The 19,915-nt window shown below is 43.9% G+C and overlaps 2 protein-coding genes across 3 annotated transcripts in view; one reads left to right on the forward strand and one right to left on the reverse strand.

Moving 5' to 3' along the window:
- The window catches only part of PCNX2 (pecanex 2), a 242,855-nt gene extending 233,996 nt beyond the window's left edge, over positions 1-8,859 (reverse strand). Inside the window, exon 1 of the mRNA XM_019712884.2 lies at positions 8,780-8,859. The gene's annotated coding sequence lies outside the window, so the exon portion shown is untranslated. The remainder of the gene's footprint in view (positions 1-8,779) is intronic.
- Positions 6,709-19,915, forward strand: part of MAP3K21 (mitogen-activated protein kinase kinase kinase 21) — a 60,618-nt gene continuing 47,411 nt past the window's right edge. The window contains exon 1 of one of the 2 annotated variants that reach the window (XM_074316662.1): positions 6,709-7,876. In XM_074316662.1, coding sequence (XP_074172763.1) covers positions 7,078-7,876 — 799 coding nt within the window. In that variant the 5' untranslated portion in view covers positions 6,709-7,077. The remainder of the gene's footprint in view (positions 7,877-19,915) is intronic. The other variant, XM_019712885.2, reaches the window with a different exon arrangement.

Genomic DNA, 19,915 nt, shown 5'->3' on the forward strand with positions numbered 1-19,915 from the left:
AGAGTGAGGGGGACATTTGATTTTCAAACTACCCTCTCTACACATAACTTTTAAAAACTATGAATTTTCTTTTTTAAATGTGTGTATGAAATAATTAGAACACACACATAGATTTTCTAGGATCCCTCTAGATGAATTGTAAACATAGAAAACATTAAAAGATGGAGGCAACTTATCAAGACAATAAGAAGCTGCTGAAAGAATATTGATTTCACTTTAAAAAGCAGGCGTAGGATCCATCTACGTAGGAAAAATAGGTTCCCAATTCCAAAGTTAGTATTAAGGAGTAAATATCCAGCATAAGTGGAAGCTGGGGCTCAGACACGACCTGATGAATAATACTGTAATTTGTCAATATTATTTCAAACTATTTAATTTCAAATCTTTGAGAGTCAGACTAAGGGTTTTTGTTTTTTTTTAAGGGTATTCTTACTGTTATTACAGAAACCAGTTTGTCCAAGAGCATTATCAGATAAGAAAAACCCATGAAAGAGATCCTTACGGGAAGCTTCCACTCACTGATCCCGCAACTTTATCAAGTGTCTTAAGGAAAGAGTAGGAGACTTCACATAATCCTGCAGTTCAGTAGCCTACAGGAAACAAGGCTACATTTATAGGGCACATTGCAGTTTTCAAAGTACTTGACATTCATCAGCTCCTCCGGATAAAAACAACCCTATACGGTAACAATAGCACCCATAAAATCGACCATGACTCAGGCTTTGGGCCCTGGAAATTCCTACAGAGATTAAACTAACACTGAGGCAGGAGAAACGGCTGTAACAGGAATGGAATAAAGCAGAATACCTACACTCGGTATGTTCCACATTTGTGTATGAAAGAAGGAAAAGTCAGCTGGGTTAATTTAAGAGTTTGGAAGGAAATTCAGCAAAGATTTTAAAAGACTAAGAAAAAGGGGTCACTTTATGAAAGAAACCTGAGATCAGTGCTGAATTGGCCTATATTTGAAGCATAATTAGGAAAAAAAATGCTTGGAATTATTTAGTGTTTTTCTTCTAAGAATTTCAAAAGAGCTGTTTAATTTTATTATCTCATTAATTCTCATGGTATTCATCATTTTCTTAAGGGGTATGTCAATATTCTTCTAATTTTATATATGGATTAAAAATATTGTAAATTTGAAATAAAAGCTTAAGGTCACAAGAAAGAACAGTGCTGTAAGTTTGACTTGTGTTGTGTGTCCCTAGATCTGATATGCAGGAAACCATCATTTTCATGGAGTGAGTAAGATAAAACAGCATTATAGAGTAAATTTGTTCAGAGTAAAAGTCACCTGTGACCCATGAGTCCAAGAATTAGACGTTCTCACCAAGAATGATTCACTGTATGTTTCATAGTGTAACTAGCTGGCTGCTGGCACTTATTAAAAAGTAAACACTTGCTCTTTTTTTTTTTTCTTTTGATCATCTTTGTCCTCTGTTGAACATTTCTAGCAGGTTACGAGGCATTAGTCATTACAATTGAAAAGGGTCCAGTAAATTATAAATAATATAAAACGAATTTTGATAGGACAAAATGTACAAAAATGGCAACTCTGAATGGAACAGTAATCTTCCTATCTCAGGTCCAAGGTCACGAGCTTTGTAGCTTTACCTCAGAAGGCATATCTCCAAGGGTTTAAACAGACCTTGGCTTTCTGAAACCACTCGGATTTTTACATTGTTGTCTTCTTTAATGAAGTAGCCCATTGTCTAAGCATGGACAGGCCAGGCTCTAGTCTTGTCCTCTGATTAAAGTTACAGAAATTCTGAAACTCACGATTACTTGTCTAAAGCTAGAAGCCAGGTGAACCTTTGAGAATAAACAGTAAGCCAACACACAGACTGAATTAAAAGCGTCAACACTTAACAATACATGCCAGTAAATGTGAGCTACTGTTGCTGTACCATTATCGTTATTATTATTATTCACTTACCCCCACATCTTTAAGCTCATGAGAAGGAAGCCAGTGAACCAGATTCAAGAGAAAAAGGCTAATTTACAATCTCAACACATTCAAAAAGTAATAGGTTGGTGCAAAAGTGATTGCAGTTTAAAAGGTTAAAAATAATTGCGAAAACCACAATTACTTTTGCACCAACCTAATAGTTCATGCTACTTTGTACTCACACCGCCTTCATTCAGAGTCACTCAACTAGAATATTGGAGTATTGAATTGGGCCTTCCTGAGAAGGGAAAGTCAAAGTAGATTGTGAACTCCCTTATGGCATATATTCACTTACTCTTCCTCCAGATAATTGCTTGTCCAATTCCTTTATCTCCTTCAAGGTTCTGCTCAGATCTCACCTTCTCAACGAAGCCACCCTGTCCATCCAGGAGAACAGCCCACTTTCACCCCATTCCTGACCCATTCCTGTCCTGCTTTCCTTATTCTTATACAGAAGCTATCAAATTCTAATATACCGTGTAATTTACTTATATGTTTTATTTCTCATCGACTGCTGCTAAAATATAAGCTTCATGATGATAGACAACTTTGTCTTGTTCACTTTTATATCCCAAATATTAGATTACTGCCTGACATTAAAAAAAAAAAAAAATGGTGTTGGACACGCCCCCCTTCTTTCTGCGTATTCTGTCCTATCTCTATTACAAACTATCTCTATTATTAGTTTCATGATAGCATGGTTCACGGTGAAAAATACCAAGAATACTGGTGACGATGCAGATCGCATACATGTATATTTGGTTTGTTCAAATGGCATTATGTATTGAGGTGTGATATGCCCAAGAGCCTTGGAAATTACTATTCCCACATTTAATTCTGACCACCCAGTGAAAAATTTTTAATTTTGGTTGGCAGACAAAATGAACTTTGGTAAAGTAAAATATAACAAATGGAAGTAAAAAACGAATAAAAAGTTAAAAAAAAAACTTTTAATTGTAGATTTATGTGCTGTTGTAAGAAATAAGACAGAGAGAGCCTGTGCAGCCCTCACACGATTTTGTCCAATGGTAGTACAGTACAATATTACACCCAAGAAATCAACATTGATAGAATTCAGTGAACTGATTTCAGCTTCACCAGTTTTAAATGCATTCGTGTGTGTGTGTATGTGTGTGTTCAGTTTTGTGCGATTTTGTCACATGTGCACATCTGTGTGACCAGCAACCCAGTCAAGGTACAGATCAGCTCATCATACACGTCTCTTGTGCTACCCTTTTGTAACTAGAGCCACCTTCCAGTCTCTCCACCTCCCTAACTCTGGACACCACTAATCTTTTCCAAGGCCGAAGTATTTTTGATAGCCTCTTTAGGTAATTGTGAATATTCTTTGATACTATTCCAAAACTCGACAAGTGGTGGTCTTTTAAAGACTAGTTGCAAAGCAGAATCTGAAATCATTATGAATGAACATTTCATAATCCACTTTGAATGGTCTTTTATCCGTTCATAATTTTGTGATTTCAAAAAGATGCTGATCTTTGGAAAGTATCGGTTCACAGAACTTACAGATCTTCCAATTGTTGGCCTAGGTCACTAAACAATCAAGAAATCACATTTGTTAATACCACTACCAATCCTACCAGAAGTCTTGAAGTGTTTGGGAAGTTGTTGAGCTTATAAAAGTAGCTACAAGTTTTCCAAAATCCTGATTTTTGCTTTGAAGCTCAAATTCATCATTGAAAACAAATTTCATGGTTTTCCATGATATAATAGTCTCATTTTGTTCACTTTCAAGAAAATATCTTCCAAATATCCAAATGTGTCTATCAGTCATTCTTTCAAGTAAAAATGGTGTTTCATGAAAAAAAGTGACTAAGTTGGCATACAGCCAAAAAAACAAAAATCACTGTGAAGTGCTTTTTCATAAAACAGCCATTATACTGGGGTATGAAGCAGAATTTTTTATATGTATTTCCCATTTTGTCACATAAAATATTAAAGAACTGTACTCAAGAGTCAAGATTTAATTAAATTAATAATTTTTACTGCTCTGTCAAGGACATTTCAGAATGAACCTGGCTTTTTTTTTTTCTTCCACTGCAAGTGTGTGACATTGAATAATAGCTACTGGTACAATCTGATGCCGTTGCCTTGAGTTGCTGTACTAACCACTGCTTTTGCACCATCAGCGCAAATGTCAACAGAGTCAAAAAAAAGCAAATTACACTTTAGTATAATTATGAAATAGTTTTGACCTAGTGAACCCCCAGAAAGTCTCAGGGATCTCTTGGGGCCCACAGACCACACTTAGAGAACTGCTGAGCTAAGATAATAGGGGCAGTGGTAATTCACTAGAGGAAGATTCCCAAAGAGAGGAGATTCTTAGGGGCTGGTTCTCTTTCCAGAGCCAACATGGACAAATCCAACCTTGTTTTTTAAGGAGAGCAATTCCATACAGCTATTCCCTCTGTTTTCCCTAACACTAACCCGTTGTCCTCTTTGTCTGTCTGATCTTTTACATTTTTTTGCTTTGGTTTTTATTTTCATCAATCTATTTATCACCAAGGTTCTGTCTTAGCAGTCTGTTATTTTTGTGTTACTGTCTTCCTGGGGAAGGTGCTGGGCTGGGCAGAGTGGGCGTGGTTACAGTACGCAACTCAGAGCAATGCATGACACCCACGCTACTTCCCCAAGTGTAAGATCTGGGGGGTTAAAAAAAGACGCAAAAGTAACAAATGATGAATTTTGGGATAATCATGCTTAGGCAGACTCCCTTCCAGGACAGTTTCCTACTCAGAGGTCCCAAATGGGGAAAAGGTCCCAGGGGATCACATTGCTCGAGGCTCAAGGAGGGTCTACAGGATGAGTGGCGGTGTGGAGCGTTGTCACCAATGGGGACAACTTAGTACCAGGTGTGTGAGTCAAGCGAGGTCTCAAGTTTAGCTAAGTTAGAAGGCTCTGCAGCCTGATCCCTCTGGAACTGGAGAGGCTGGATCCTGGCAGGCCACCCACAGTCCTTGAAGGGCACAAAGAGTCTGCCAGGGTGAATGGAACTGTCACATAGCTGTGCACGGGCCTTCTAACTCAAAAGAAAACGCTGGGTCCCCCTGCTGTCTACATGGCCCAGAACAGTCTTCTGTAGTGTGTAATATCGGCTTAGAGAATTACTTCCAAAAGTAAATTTCCTCCGTTCCTGCCCTCCTCTCTGAACTCCTGATTCTCTGACATCCCGACTGGAAGAGCTGATTTTTATTAAAAACTTAATACGTGCTAAGCATCTTCCCAAGCCTTTACATCTATTAGCTCATTTAGTCTTCATAACCACCCTATGAGCTTCCTACTATTTATTATTATTCCCATTTGACAGTGAGGAAACAGCCACAGAGAAGTAAAGTAACTTGCTCAAGGTCACACAGCCAATAAATGGTATAATTTAAAGAACTGAAAGAAACTGAAAAGGCAATACATTTTTTCATTATGTGATTCACTATTACATATCTTATCGCCATAAGACCAAAACAGTCTCTCCCTTAGCAGACAGTAAAGGACCCACGCTTCAGGAAACTCTGGCTTCCACAGGACACTCTCCTTTCTTTAGAATTTTTAGAGCTGGGCCCTCTTCTTTCTTTCTAGCCTCATCTCCTGCCACAGGAACCTTTCTACCTCTCTCAGTTTCCTGGGCCACAATTTACTGGTACTCGCGTGCCTTTGCTCAGTGCCTGGAATGTGCTTCCTCTTCACTATGAATCCGTCATACTCAGCTCCAATGACACACCACAAAGCACCCCCAGCGAGTGCAGGCATAATGAGTGGCTCCTGCACTTGAGCCCAGGACATTTGGCTGATTCTTCTGCCACAGAACTTACTTTATTCTCTCTTATCTTTCTCTAGCGCAGGGGCTTTGTAACCTCCCATCCTTAGCCTGGTGTCTTACACACAGTGCTCAATAAATATTAGTGAAATTAGATGTATTCACACCTCGCGGGGTTCTTCCAACACCTCCATCACATAGAAAGGGTATCCACGTATCTCATCATATAGAGGAGATCCACGTGTTTCCTCATGCAGAGCGGAGATCCACGTGTCTGTGGGTGATCACAGCCTGTCATGATTGTGGCGGAAACTGTACAAGGGATAGGATGGAGGGAGAATGGGGTAGAGAAGGGAAACCCGCTGTGAACTGGGCCCAGTAAACACCCGGTAAATAAAAAGTCAGCATGCCAGCGAGAACCTGAGTCTCTGGGCACAGACTCTCTTGCGCTATTCCCCTTTCCCGGGAATACGTAAGGCTAAGCCTCTAGCACCGTCTTGGCCAATGCCTCCTACACCCAACCTGTGGGTTCCAGAGGACAGGCAGTCCTTTCCCCTTGGCGTAAACAGTAAAGACAAACGCGGGGGTTATCTGTCCAGAAGGAGGAGCTTCAGGCCTCCACAGACCGGCGGCTCACTGCGCGGTGATCCGTCACCTACCCTATCTAGTCAGTTCTGGGCTGCGCGGTGGATTCAAAAGGTCGCAGCCCGGTAAGCTGTTTTGGAGCCGCGCTCAGATTTGCTCGGCAGCCTGTTCTGGGAAGCACGGTGACATTCGCGAGCGTAACCCCGCCTTCGCGTCACGCCCTACAGCACCGGATGCTCTTCACCCGCCGCCACTACTTTTTAGAGAAGCGTGAACTCCGGGAGCCTCATCCTTGGCTTCATTTAAGCTTTTGGGAAAACATTTTGCTGCCCTCGGCTGGCTCCGCCTCCCGGGCCACGTGGGCGCAGCGCACCCAAGCCCCAGCCGCGGGGTGGCGGGGCCCCAGAGGAGGCGTGGCGGTCCCGGCGCGGTGGGCGGGTCCTCGTAGGGCGGGCCAGGCCCGGAGGGACCGGCCCGGGCGGCGGCGAGGCCGAGCGAGCTGCAGGCCGGCCGCAGGCCTAGCGCGCCACCATGGTGCGACAGCGCCCGCGGGCTCGGGGACCGCTGCGGCAGCAGAGGCGGCCGAGGAGGAACGGGGGCTGAGGCTGGGTCCTCCGGGTAGTGGGCCCACGATCCCCCGCCGTCCCGGAGCCCCGATCCCTTCTCCGTGTCTTCCCGGGGCTCGGCGGCGACCCCGCCGGACGATGAGCGGCCGCCCGGGTGGCTGAGCCCGTCGTCCCGCGCTCCGCCCGCGCCCTCACGGCCTCCCCTCATGGCCTTGCCGGGCGCCGAGGGCGCGTCCGACAGACCGGTGTCCCCGTCCCGGGGCGCCCCCGCCGGCTCCGCGTCGTCGTCGTCCGCCTCCTCCAGCGGCTCGGCCTCGGCGGGCGCGGGGCTGTGGGCAGCCCTGTATGACTACGAGGCGCGCGGCGAGGACGAGCTGAGCCTGCGGCGCGGCCAGCTGGTGGAGGTGCTGTCCCAGGACGCCGCCGTTTCTGGCGACGAGGGCTGGTGGGCCGGCCAGGTGCAGCGGCGCCTGGGCATCTTCCCCGCCAACTACGTGGCGCCGTGCCGCCCGCCCGCCCGCCCGCCGCCGCCGCGGCCCGGCTCGCCAGTGCACGTCGACTTCGAGAGGCTGGAGCTCAAGGAGCTCATCGGCGCCGGCGGTTTCGGACAGGTGTACCGCGCCACCTGGCAGGGCCAGGAGGTGGCGGTGAAGGCGGCGCGCCGGGACCCGGAGCAGGACGCGGCGGCGGCGGCCGAGAGCGTGCGGCGGGAGGCGCGGCTCTTCGCCATGCTACGGCACCCCAACATCATCGAGCTGCGCGGCGTGTGCCTGCGCCAGCCGCACCTCTGCCTGGTGCTCGAGTTCGCCCGCGGTGGAGCGCTCAACCGCGCGCTGGCCGCCGCCAACGCCGCCCCAGACCCGCGCGCACCCGGCCCGCGCCGAGCGCGCCGCATCCCCCCACACGTGCTGGTCAACTGGGCAGTGCAGATCGCGCGCGGCATGCTCTACCTTCACGAGGAGGCCGTCGTGCCCATCCTGCACCGGGACCTCAAGTCCAGCAACAGTAAGTGGGGCGAAGGCGGGGGGTAAGGACGCTGCCGGGTCCCGCGCCGCCCACCACCCTGCCAGCGCCGGGCGGGGTCCCGGAGCCTAGTGCCCGATAGAAGGAGGTGGGGGCCAGCTTGGGCGCTAGCAGCAGCTCCTGCGCAGGCCTACCAGGGTTCAGAGGTCCAGCTAAACCTTCTGTTATTTGGAGCAGGTGACTCGTACCTTGAGATGTTGCTTTTGGGCGCCTTTTTAAAAAATGAGGATCAGACTTGCTTGCAGACGAAACAGTTGTAACAATCTGGATTTTCTGGAAACTAAACGGTGCTGTTTGGCCTTTAGGTACAAGTGGTTCCTTTGGGGAGAACTTTGCAAACCGAGGCCTTCCGCGGATTATGCGGAACCCTGGGCCCTCCCTCTGGCCTAGTGGCCTTCATCCAACTCCCTTTTCCTGCAGCTTCTCAAGTGCTTATTGAATGCGCCCTTCTCCCACTTTAAATATGGCTTCGTGTCCTTTGACGTTTCTACAGTCTTTTCATTCAGACGTCTCTGCACATGAAGTATGATTTTATCATTGGTTGGGTGGCTTGAGTGTCCGTGAATAGTCTCCTGACCAGAAACACCAGTTTGTGCCATCGTGTGTATTTGGGTTGACTGAGAGCAAGGTCATTGTCGTGGCACAGGTACGTGAAATCCTGAAGACTGAGCCTGTATCATTTACTTTGTTTAGAAATCAGGGTGGATTTTCCAGATATCAATAAAATGACAACTGAACCAAACATAAATTGTTTCACCATATAAAAGAGCTAATAGAACTGCTTTTTAAAGTTGGTTCTTGAATATGGGAAATCACTTAATATTCTTAGAATGAGATGAAATCTTACGACTTGAAAGGATGCAGTCAGAACTGGCATTGACTTACCACAGCTGCGTGTCTCCCAACCTTGTAAAACCTGCTGGGACAGGAGCTAACTCAACTGGAAACATTGTCCTTCTCCAAGTCTGCAGAAAGAAGAGTGACATGAAGAAATGATAAATTTGGTGTATGTTTGTGTAGACTTTTTTTTTTTTTTTTGGCCTATTCAGAATCCTTCAGCCCTGAAATTTACTTGAAAATGACTAATGTAGCATTTTGATTATGTTGGTGACTACATGTAAGCACTGAATACTTTTCTTTTAGGTTCTCTTTTCTGACTCCCACTAACCCCTCGTCTTATTTAGATTGCAACTGCTTAAGTAATAAGAGCAGATTCTAACAAAATATGGCAGAGAAGTGGCAGAGGTAGTGTGTATTCTTAGAGTTGTGACAGAGGCCACATGAATGATTCTAGATTTACTTTTGGACTGTACAGTAAAGACATAGCAAGAATTTTAATGTAGTTATTTTTGTAAATGCTTCAAACCTCACGCAGTCTTCGCTGCCAATTGGTGCCTCTTTCCTAAAATATGCTTTTATTCAAAGAAACGTTTAACCCGCTGCCTGAGAACAAGGCCTGTGTGGCCTGCCCATGAGTCCTGTAAGCTCTCTTCCCGTGACATCCTGCTGGCCTGTGTCTGCTCAAAGTTGTCTGCAGAACCCAGAATTTTAAGGACAGCAGTAGCATCTTGCGTGCTCTAGCTGTTAGCGGTCGCAGCAGTCCTGTGATACACCCGGAACCTGGCATTCTACAGACGTGATCCTGTCGCACAACTTCAAATCACCAACACAGGCAAACGATTCAGACTGTAACCTGGCTCTGCGGTGTTACTTATTCAGGGAATAACTATAGATGCTTTGGAATTCTCTTAGGATAGGTGAAGCCATAACTTCTTGTTCTATTACAGTCTGTTTTGTTGGATTGGTCGTTAGACCAAAATGTCTGTGTTATTGGGTTGCAGTAATACATGGGGCTCGTGTCAGCTGACCACCAGGTACAGCATGTTTGCTAGCATTTGTGAAAGCACGAAAAGGGAGAGAACAATCCACATTCTAATCATAAACTTTTTATATAAATTTAAAACTCTTAAAGAACTAATACTATTAAGTAGTAAAACAAAAGAACATGACCTTGGAATAATAACTATGGTTAGTTTTTATTGACACTGGAAAAATTTGTGCAGTGGAACCATAGACTACTGTGCACATGATAGATGTTATGTAATTTGAAGGTGATTATATTCTGCAACTTAGTGTTTAAAAGACTTTTCACCCTCAAAATAAATTGCTAAACTTCCTGGAGCATTTTAATTTCTCTCATTGTGAGGAAGGGTTGCGTTTTGTTTTAAAATGTTGCCCTTTTTAAAAGACTTAATTGGGTAGGTCACTAGCTTAGCCCAATATTTGTTACAATATGACCATTATTACAGCTGTTAAATTACTGTGGCATGAACATTAAAATAGGGCCTAAAATGTGCAAATCACAGTGCCTCATACATTGTTTATCCTGGCTCTGCGGTGTTACTTATTCAGGGAATAACTATAGATGCTTTGGAATTCTCTTAGGATAGGTGAAGCCATAACTTCTTGTTCTATTACAGTCTGTTTTGTTTGACATAATTGGTTATTTGCTAATGGTGGTAGTGAGTTAATGATAATGTAAACAAGGTTTTAAAAATCAATATTGAATTTTATTTTCATTTGGTAGTCTACACAGTTAACAAAGAGCCAATATAAGACTACTTGGAACCAAGGTAGTGGAAATTATTGTTTAAAACAAATGTTTAAATTTGTCAAAGGAAGATATGGCTTTTGATAGATTTTCTTTCCTTTTTTCTCATCGGTCTTTTTCAGCTTTATCGTGTTGTTTGAGACAATGTTTATGTTGAAATAAGAGCTGATATGTGATGTGTACCTTTGCCCCTTTTCTAACAGAGAGCAAAAGATTGAAAGTTGAACAAAATTAGCAAGCTTTAAGCATCATTTATGTTAAAATACACTAGGCCCTGTCACTCCCGGAACAGAGTAAATAGAAAACAGTTTGCTAAATCTATCTCTATGCAACAACTAGAGAACAATGCAATGCAACTTCGGGTTACCATGAAAATGGCCAGTTTTATATGCATTATGAGAACAGGGAAAAATCATCGTGAGCTGGAACTCATGTATTCAACACATTTTGAGTGCCCACCCTGTACCAGTCACTTCTGGGCCCCAGGGACACAGTGGCAAACCAGGTGACAATATCCCCATCGACACAGGGCTTAGTCTGATAAGAAAGATAGATGGCAGTCATGCAGTGGCAAACATTAGCAAGTGCTATCAAGAAAATAAAGCCTGGTGAGGGGAAGACAGTGATGGGTGCAGGGTGATCAAGAGACATTGCTCTAAGGAAGTGACACAGAGACGTGGAGGAGGAGGAGGCACGAGTCAAGTAGAGGGAAGATGAAGCCTGGGGACAAGGCCAGAAGGCTGAGGCAGAGCGCGGAGAGGGCAGCAGACGTCAGTCAGTGCGTGGCCCTGGCAGGCGGTGACCCATCTGGGATCCCCTCTGAGTGCCGCCTCCAGGAGCCTGAGCATTTTGTGCAGAGGAGTGGTGTGACCTGATTTCTGTATCTACAAGGTCACTCTGGCTACTCTGAAGAATGGACAAAGACTTGGCCTGAGTGAAGGTTGTCAAGGTTGACCAGGCCAGAGCAGGCACTGGCTTGGCCGAGGGCCATAGAGGACGTGGTCTTCAGGAAGTTACCCGGAAGAATGAAGATAAAATACAGTACAATACGGGAATTGCTGAGGGTGGTATGAATGATTAGAATTTGTCTAAGTGTTTTGCTTATTCTGTATAGTTTAGGATGGGATGACGATTGAGTGGTGTGATTTGTGGTTCCTTTTTTTCTTTTTTTTTTGTAAGAACACAGTCACTTACTGTGTTCTACCTCTTTAAAAGTAGAAAATGAACATTCTTTGAGAAGCTGAACCACAAATTTCAGTAGCTGCTTACTTTTGTACTTTTTATTTCAATGATTCAGCAACTTTTTATCCTGATATTTTGAGCCTTCTGGGAATAATTATTATCTATATTATCTACCACAGCATGTACAATCTGTAAATACACGCAGATTACTTATTATGAAATGCAATTTAGAGCTCTAACTAAAAGAAACTACAGAACGGACCTAATTGTTTTTTAGCTTTTCTCATTTATACAATGTAAATAAAGGAACTATTTGAGAAAATTATTACAAACGTAATCTCTAAGGTGCTTCAAAAGTTTATAAGAGTGCTTTGGAGGAGCTATTAATTATGCTATGATCGTTAAAAGACATGTGTCGTCTTCCTTCTCCAGACGTGTAGCTTCTTGTCATGGCCACTTCCTGTTCCCAGGGGCGCAGGGAGCTCAGCCCGGATCTCCCAGTGGTGACAAAGAGCTAATCTACTTCTGAAACAAAATCAGCTAAAGGACAGATTTTTAGAAGAACAGCAATCACAAAAGGTCCCCCATCCACCATTTTCATGCTTGCGTATTAAAAAATCAACAGGCCACTTGTCATTTTTTATAGTTGTGAGGGGGGCAGCTGTTTAATTCTGGATTGTGCAAACGTACTCTTCAGTGTACACATCTGGTCATTTTTGTAGTATTGTCAAGTATATCAGCACAGAAAAGGAAAGAGGAGAGGGGAAATCCACTTCATATATTTCAGAAGGCGGTCTGTAAGCCCTGCATTCTTACACACAGCCATGTGAGTGCTGAGTTTTTCTAGAATAATACAGTTACTGGAAGTCAGTCAGGCCTGGGTTTGAATATTGGTTTCATCATTTATGAGCTGTGTGACTGTAAGCGAGTTCTATAACCTCATTGAACCTGAATTTCTTGATTTCTGATACTGTCTACCGAATTTCTCTCTTGGAGATGGACAGAAGTCCTGTAGGAAAAAAATCTGTTTAATGTTTCTTTAACCATTCCAAGGCAGTTGGGTAAATACTGGCATGAAAGCAAAGGGCATTTCTGGGGAACAATGAGTAGCTGGGTGTGGCTGGGATGAAAGGTAGACAGGGGGTTAGTGGGAAGGAAACAGGCATTCAGCATGTGCCAAACGTGAGTGAGCACCTTGAATGCCGCGCTAAGTAAGATGTGTAGACTGTCTGAGGGCAAGAGTGAGCCATTGAAGGTTTCGAGGAGGAAAAGTGGTCGGATCTGCTGAAAGATAAACATCTACGAAGAAAAAACACAAGCTTGGGATCATTTGCTTTATGACTGCTATCCTAGGTGATCAGTGGGGCAGTAATAAAATACAAAATGCTTAGACATTGGTTTGACGTACGTTGTTTATCATTTATGACCGAGCCTGGTTTTTATGGTCACTGTTTACTTACTGAGTTAACTTAGGGCACTTTCTTCCTCTGGTCACCAGAGTTAGAAAATAATGACACTATGTTTGGCTGATGATTTTGACTCCAGATGTCAATGTGACTATCCTCAAACCCTCGGTAGCACTTGAGGGGCTCCCAAAAGGCGGGCACACCTCAGTGAAGGAATTTTCTGGGGCAGGAGGCGGAGTTGCCGGGGAGGCTGGGAGAACTGTGCCGATTTTGTTTCCAAGCCTGAAACGTAAATTTGTATAGTTGACATCTAGTCAGTGTGAATTTAGTTATTTCTTAAAATTCGTCTTCTTCAAATATCACTTCATGTTAAGTTCTTTGACTAAATTATACTAGTAACAGGAAAAACAGCTAACATTTACTTAATGCTTATTAGGTGCTGGGTACTGCCCAAACTTTATGCTTATTTATTCCTCACAGCAACCTTTTGAAATAGGTAATTTAATTATCCCCATTTTACAGATGAAGAAACTGAGTCAGGAATTAATAGACTTTATCAAGGTCATTGGGCTTATCAGAGAAATGAATCTAGGGCCTCTAATCCCAGAATCTGAGCTTTTATCTCTCCAAATATGGCCTAGATGAGTAGTCCTCAAATGTTTGTTATCAGGACCCTAAAAAACTTTGGTTTATGTGGGGTATAGCTATTGATGCTTACTATATTATAAATTTAAAATAAATTTAAAAATATTGAATATAAAAATAACAATAGACCCATTACATGTTAACATAGCATTTTTAAGGGGGAATAAACCTCTTAATTTCCAAGACAATTTCAGCAAGGAGAATGGCATTGCCTTATGCTTTTGAAGCTCACTTTAACACCAGACTTAAGGGAAGACGGATGGATGTTCATATATGCTTCTGTATGTAATCTGTTGCCACCTTAGGGACACCCAGGGGACCCTGACCACACCTTGGGTCCTAGGGGTCCCTGCCCACACCTTGGGTGTCGGGAGACCCTGACCACGCCTTAGATTCTGGGGGTCCCTGACCACGCCTTGGGTCCTAGGGGTCCCTGCCCACACCTTGGGTCTCGGGAGACCCTGACCATGCCTTGGGTCCTGGGGTCGCCGACCACACCTTGGGTCCTGGGGTCCCCGACCACGCCTTGGGTCCTGGGGGTCCCCAACCACGCCTTGGGTCCTGGGGGCCCCCGACCACGCCTTGGGTCCTGGGGGTCCCTGACCATGCCTTGGGTCCTGGGGTCGCCGACCACACCTTGGGTCCTGGGGTCCCCGACCACGCCTTGGGTCCTGGGGGTCCCTGCCCACGCCTTCGATCCTGGGGGTCCCTGACCACGCCTTGGGACCCAGGGTACCTGCCCACGCCTTGAGAACCCCGAGACTAGATGATCATTTCTGTTGAGGAAGAATGGCCCACTACAGAGGATAGCACTCCATACCTACTGCTACGTCAGAAGTAAAATTCCTGTCTCATCTTTGGATGTTTGGATTCAGTTGACTTTGGTTCGGAATAAGTGATGAATTTTTTTCTAACATTTTATTTTGAAAATCTTGAACCATGCAGAGCTGAAGGAACTGTAAGGAAGCACCTATACACTCACCACCTGTATTAATATTTATTAAGTTGCTTTAACACAAATCTAATCCTATCCACCTATCAACCCATCTGAGCTTTTGAAGCACCACTGTGTGTGTGTGTGTGTGTGTGTGTGTGTGTGTGTGTATTAAAGCTTCTGGATGACTCACATGTAGAGCTCACATTAGAAAGTGCTGTTTAAAGGACCAGATTTGTGGGTTCCTTCTTATGGTTATCTGGGCTGACATAAATTCTTCCAGGGCCACAGACAAACTATATCCCAAATCCAGTATTAACTATCTAAAATGATGGTGGATGGTTGGTCACAGATGGCACCAGGTGAGAGTGTGGGTGGCTTATCCTAGGCTTGTGTCTCTGGGGAAAGGAGTATCTCTAAGAATTTGTCGCTGTAACATTGGGAGACAAATGTCTGAGGTTTGAACTCTGACCCCACTACTCACCAGCTGTGGGCTCGGGGGCCCCCACTTTCTGAATAGGGTGATGTGAGGATCAAGTGAGATATGTGGGCGCCTGGAGTTGGCACACTTTACCTGTAAATGTCTAGAGAATAAATATTTTTGCTTTTCGGGCAACAGGGTCTCTGTTGCAACTGTTATTATGCTCTGCTATTGTAGCCCAGAGCATCCAAAGACAGTATGTAAACAAATGAGTATGTCTGTGCTCCAATAAAACTTTATTTACAAAATAGGCATTGGCCTGGATTTGGCTTGTGGGATATAGTTTGCTGACTCCTGGTATATAGCAAAACATTTAGTAAAGTGTATGACACAATCTAAATGCAAGCTGGTGACTAAATGCTCATTTTTGTATGTTGTTTGGAAACACTTTGAGTGCTTTAACAATTTCCTGATTTTTTTGTGTGTGAACTCATTGATACCTAAAAGTTTTCTAGAACCCTTTATAACCTAAGGACGTTCTTATTGCTCATTCTGCAAAATATAGTGCCACAGAATCATATGTTTATTCATCTTGGTTAGGGTGAGGGTCTTTTCAGTTTAGTAACTTGCTTGCTCCAGGCCAGCCAGCAGTATGAGGAAGCAGTCCTGAGCTTTGTTCTCTGCAGGAGTGCTGCCGTCTGCATGCTTTGGCAGGTCTGCTGGTAACTTGTGTTGATAAGTTGAGGGTCAAGGAGGAGGCATGAAGTACTAAACTGCTACTGTAACTGTTTCACTCCCAGGGTCAATACTAGTACATTTTTAAAGCTTTTGGAAAAAGAGCAAATCAGACGCCATTTGGGGAAGTATGTTGATTGCATATAGGATGTTTCAGTTATTACTGGCTTAATATGATTTTTTAAGTACTTTATTTTGTTTTAAGTTTTCTGCAAATATTGAATCAAATAATATCAAATATATTACTTTCTCTTTACTAGTATATTAGCATAGACTGTTGTGGAAGAGTCCTCCCTCAGTTGGTTTTTTTACATACCTTAACTGCTAAAAAACTAAGGTGATGGAAATATAGAACTAGACTTTCACACACAATGAAATGTAAGAAGTTGTCTCATTAAAACTGAGTATTGAATGTGACTATGAAAAGGTTTGTACAGTGGCGTTTGTTTTTGGCATCAGAGCAATGTGAAGCTAGTTTAGCTGACCATGTCTATGTTTTCTTTACAGAAGTTTCCTTCTTATGTTTAGTAAGCTCACTTGTTCGTTCATACTACAGTTATTTATTGATCGGATACTATGTGCCAGGAACTCTCCTAAGCGCCTGGTATTCACGAGTGAGCACAGCAGAAACAATTCTTCTCTTCGTGGAATTTACATTCCAGTGGGTAACACAGACATTAAACAATAAATAATAAAATATGTAGTATGTTGGCGAATGCTAAGTGCTTAGCAGAAAAACTCAAGTTGGAAAGGAGGCTGAATATGTTGTGGTACGCACTTGAAGTCTTAGATCGTAGCGCTAAGGAGACGTGGATGACCAACAAAACCAAAAGAAGTGAGGAAGCGGGTCCCCCTGGCGAAGACACTCCTGTACCGGGAACAGAAATTGCAAACCCCCAAAGCAAGAGGCCGGTGTGACAGGAGAGCAGTGAAGGACATGAGGGAGAGGGGGCAGGTCATGCAGGGTCTTGTAGGTCCTGCCAGGCCACTGACTTCACGGTGACACTGGAGAGTTTTGAACTGCGCACTGGGATCTGACTGACACTTGAATGGGATCCCACTGACTGCAGTTCTGAGAATAAACTGGCGGGGGCCAGGGTGGAGATCGCATCTGGGAGTCATCAGAATATAGAGGGTATTTAAGCCCTGAGATTGGGTGCCATTATCTGGGGTTCAGTGAACGCTGATAGAAGAGACCAGAGGTCCAAGGATTGAGTCCTTGAGGGCTCCAGTAATTAGCGGTCAGGGAGATAAGGAGGAACCAGAAAAAGGAGCAGCTAGAAAAGGCAGGAAAACCCAGGAGGGGTGTGATGCTCTGGACGCCCCGGGGGAACCTGTTTGGGGAACAGTGATCCCTGTATCAAATGCTGCTCCCGGATCAGCATTCAGATAATGGTTCTGTTCTAAGCGTTCTTAAGACAGTCTTCATTTCCTCCTAGTGTTTCAGGAGGGCAGAGGGGGGTTGGTTTTCTACAACGAGCAGGTGACTTCGCATCAAAAACCTTCCAATAACTCATCTTCATACTCCTTTCCCTTACGGTACCTGTTTACTCGTTCTGTAACAAATATTCAGCGAGCGTGCAAAAACGCCAGTTGCTGTGCAGTAACAGTGAATAAACAAGATGAACGAGGTACACATTGTCTCCTTCAGTTGCTTATGACTTATCTGGGGAGTTGAGACTAACAAGTAAGGTGAGGCTGCATTTACGTGTAACGGGAGTGGCACAGCTGAGGTGCATTCCACACGCCGAGAATTTTTAGCTGAGGTTATACAGGAAGGAAGGTGCTGGGGGGAGATGCTATTTATACATTCATAGGATATTGGAGCAAGAAGAGAGTGACAAAGGTGTCCATTTGTCTTATGGAAGAAGAAGCTGAGGTCCCAAAGGCTGATGGACTTGGGAGGGGTCTCAGTTCATGCTGATGGGAGCCCTGTGCTGGTGCCCTGGTGCCTTGTGGGAAGTGGGGTGCCCAGTGTGGTTTTCCCAGAGGGTGGGGTGGCAGGTGGTCCATACAGCAGGTGCAAGGAGGCCAGGCGACAGACTGATGCAGTGTTGTGTTCCTTAGAAGTGGCTTTTAGTACCCAGAATTATTAGAATGTAGGGCTCATTTTGGAGAGTTGTGCAAAGAGCTGAAAAGATCATTTAGAATGTGATTGAGAAGAGCCTTGAAAGTCAGGAGGGTCTGGATTTGATTCCATAGACAGGAGAGTGAGTGCGTGGTGTATGTATGAGGGGATAAATGGAGGGAAATGTGAGAAAATTCAGCACTATTTGGTAAACGTAGAAAGTTATTTATTCACTGTTAGTGGCTGATTGTGAATTTCAGAGTTGAAATTCACAGTCACCTTCTATCTTAGAGGGAGAGAAGGCTGTTTGTTAATACATGCTCTCACACTGTTGCTTTTCTCAACATGTTTTCTTGTGACTTTTTTTTTTGGTGGTAATATATTCCTAGTTAAAGATTAATTGAAACAAACCCATTGGACTGAAATGGAATTTGGACGTAGCAATCCTCTAAATGTTGAGAAAATAGAATGGATACATTGTAATTGCTTTAAAAAAGATATATGTTGTATGCCATAATTCTGAAAATACTGAAGTGAAACTTCAAAGGAGCCGGGAAATGGGGTGCCCCACGGCTGAGTAAGTAGACTAACTCCAGGCTGTAAAGGCTGATTGTGAAGGATCTGGCTGACCGGGATCAACAACCTACACTGAAGTCGCACAAAAGGGGCTCAAGCACACGTCGCTAGGTTACTAACAGGAATTTGCCATTTCTGTGGCCAAAACAGTTGATTTGCCTGGTTGGCACATTGTACCTTCTGGTGGGTAGCTAGCTAGTGCCTGTCACCCTCCCCTGGGAGTGACAGGAAGCGGAAGTTGGCCTCCAACCTGTGTCCTTAGGCTGAAACCTGGCCAGCTGCCCCATTATGTTACCTGTCGGGACACTAGCTATTTTTGGTTTCGGTCACTTTGCCCAAAAGATAAGGAATTTCAGGAATTCTGCTGAACACCTCTGAAATAGACTCCAAAACAATGGGCCTTTCAGGGAACTCTACACGTTTGACATTCAGAGTGTTATTTTAACTTGTTTTCTGTTAGTTCAAAGCGTGGAGGTTCTTAGCTCCTGTGGAAACTTTGGACTTGGGGTGGGGGAGGTGTTCTGAGACCATCAGTACAAAGGCTGCTAACAGTACATTGTACCATGACCTTTATTTAGAAATGCAAGTAATTTTAAATATGTAGGTTTTAGTTCTCACTTCTAGTTATGTTTTCACTTATTTTGGAGCTGCCTTTCTTCAGCCTTTGCTTCTCAAGGGCTTCCAGGCCGGGCCTGGGGACGTGGAATTGTTTTAATGCCTGTTTTAATCCATAAGGTCCTCAAACCTTCCCATTTGGATATTCGTAAGAATGAGGGCATAATGTATATGAAAGTGTCCTGGAAAACAAAGATTTATAGAATTGAAAGCCATTTGATCATTAATTCGGGGTCTTTTTTGGTGGTGAGAATAATCACTTTAAAAGTGAAATTAGTAGTATTATAAGGGGAAAATGTAGTACAGCTGATATGTAGCTAATTATATGTATTTTTTTTTCTGCTGTGGTTCAAGCATATAGAGTTAGCTATTTACTTTTCTTGATAAATATGAGGAGTAAAGACTGAGAAATAAATATACCTTAAGCTGACATGGAAGGAAGGGTAAGTCAAAAATTAATCTCCGAAGCAAGATACAAAATGAAATGTCTGCTTGTTTTGCCCCTTTTCTATAACTGATAGCATAATTGGTAGCACAGAAGATGGGGGAGGTACCCTATTTACCCGAAAATAAGACCTAGCCAGACACTCAGCTCTAATGTGTCTTTTGGAGGAAAAATTTATATAAGACTCGGTCTTATTTTACTATAAGACAGGGTCTTATCTAACATAATATAAGACCGGGTCTTATATTAATTTTTGCTCCAAGAGACACATTAGAGCTGATTGTCTGGCTAGGTCTTATTTTCAGGGAAACACAGTAGTCATGCAGATGGCATCTAACACAAGGTCGGTATTTGTAACCATACTCATATGATCTTGGATAATA

The sequence above is a fragment of the Rhinolophus sinicus genome, linkage group LG12, assembly GCF_036562045.2.
Source record: "Rhinolophus sinicus isolate RSC01 linkage group LG12, ASM3656204v1, whole genome shotgun sequence".
NCBI lineage: Eukaryota > Metazoa > Chordata > Mammalia > Chiroptera > Rhinolophidae > Rhinolophus > Rhinolophus sinicus.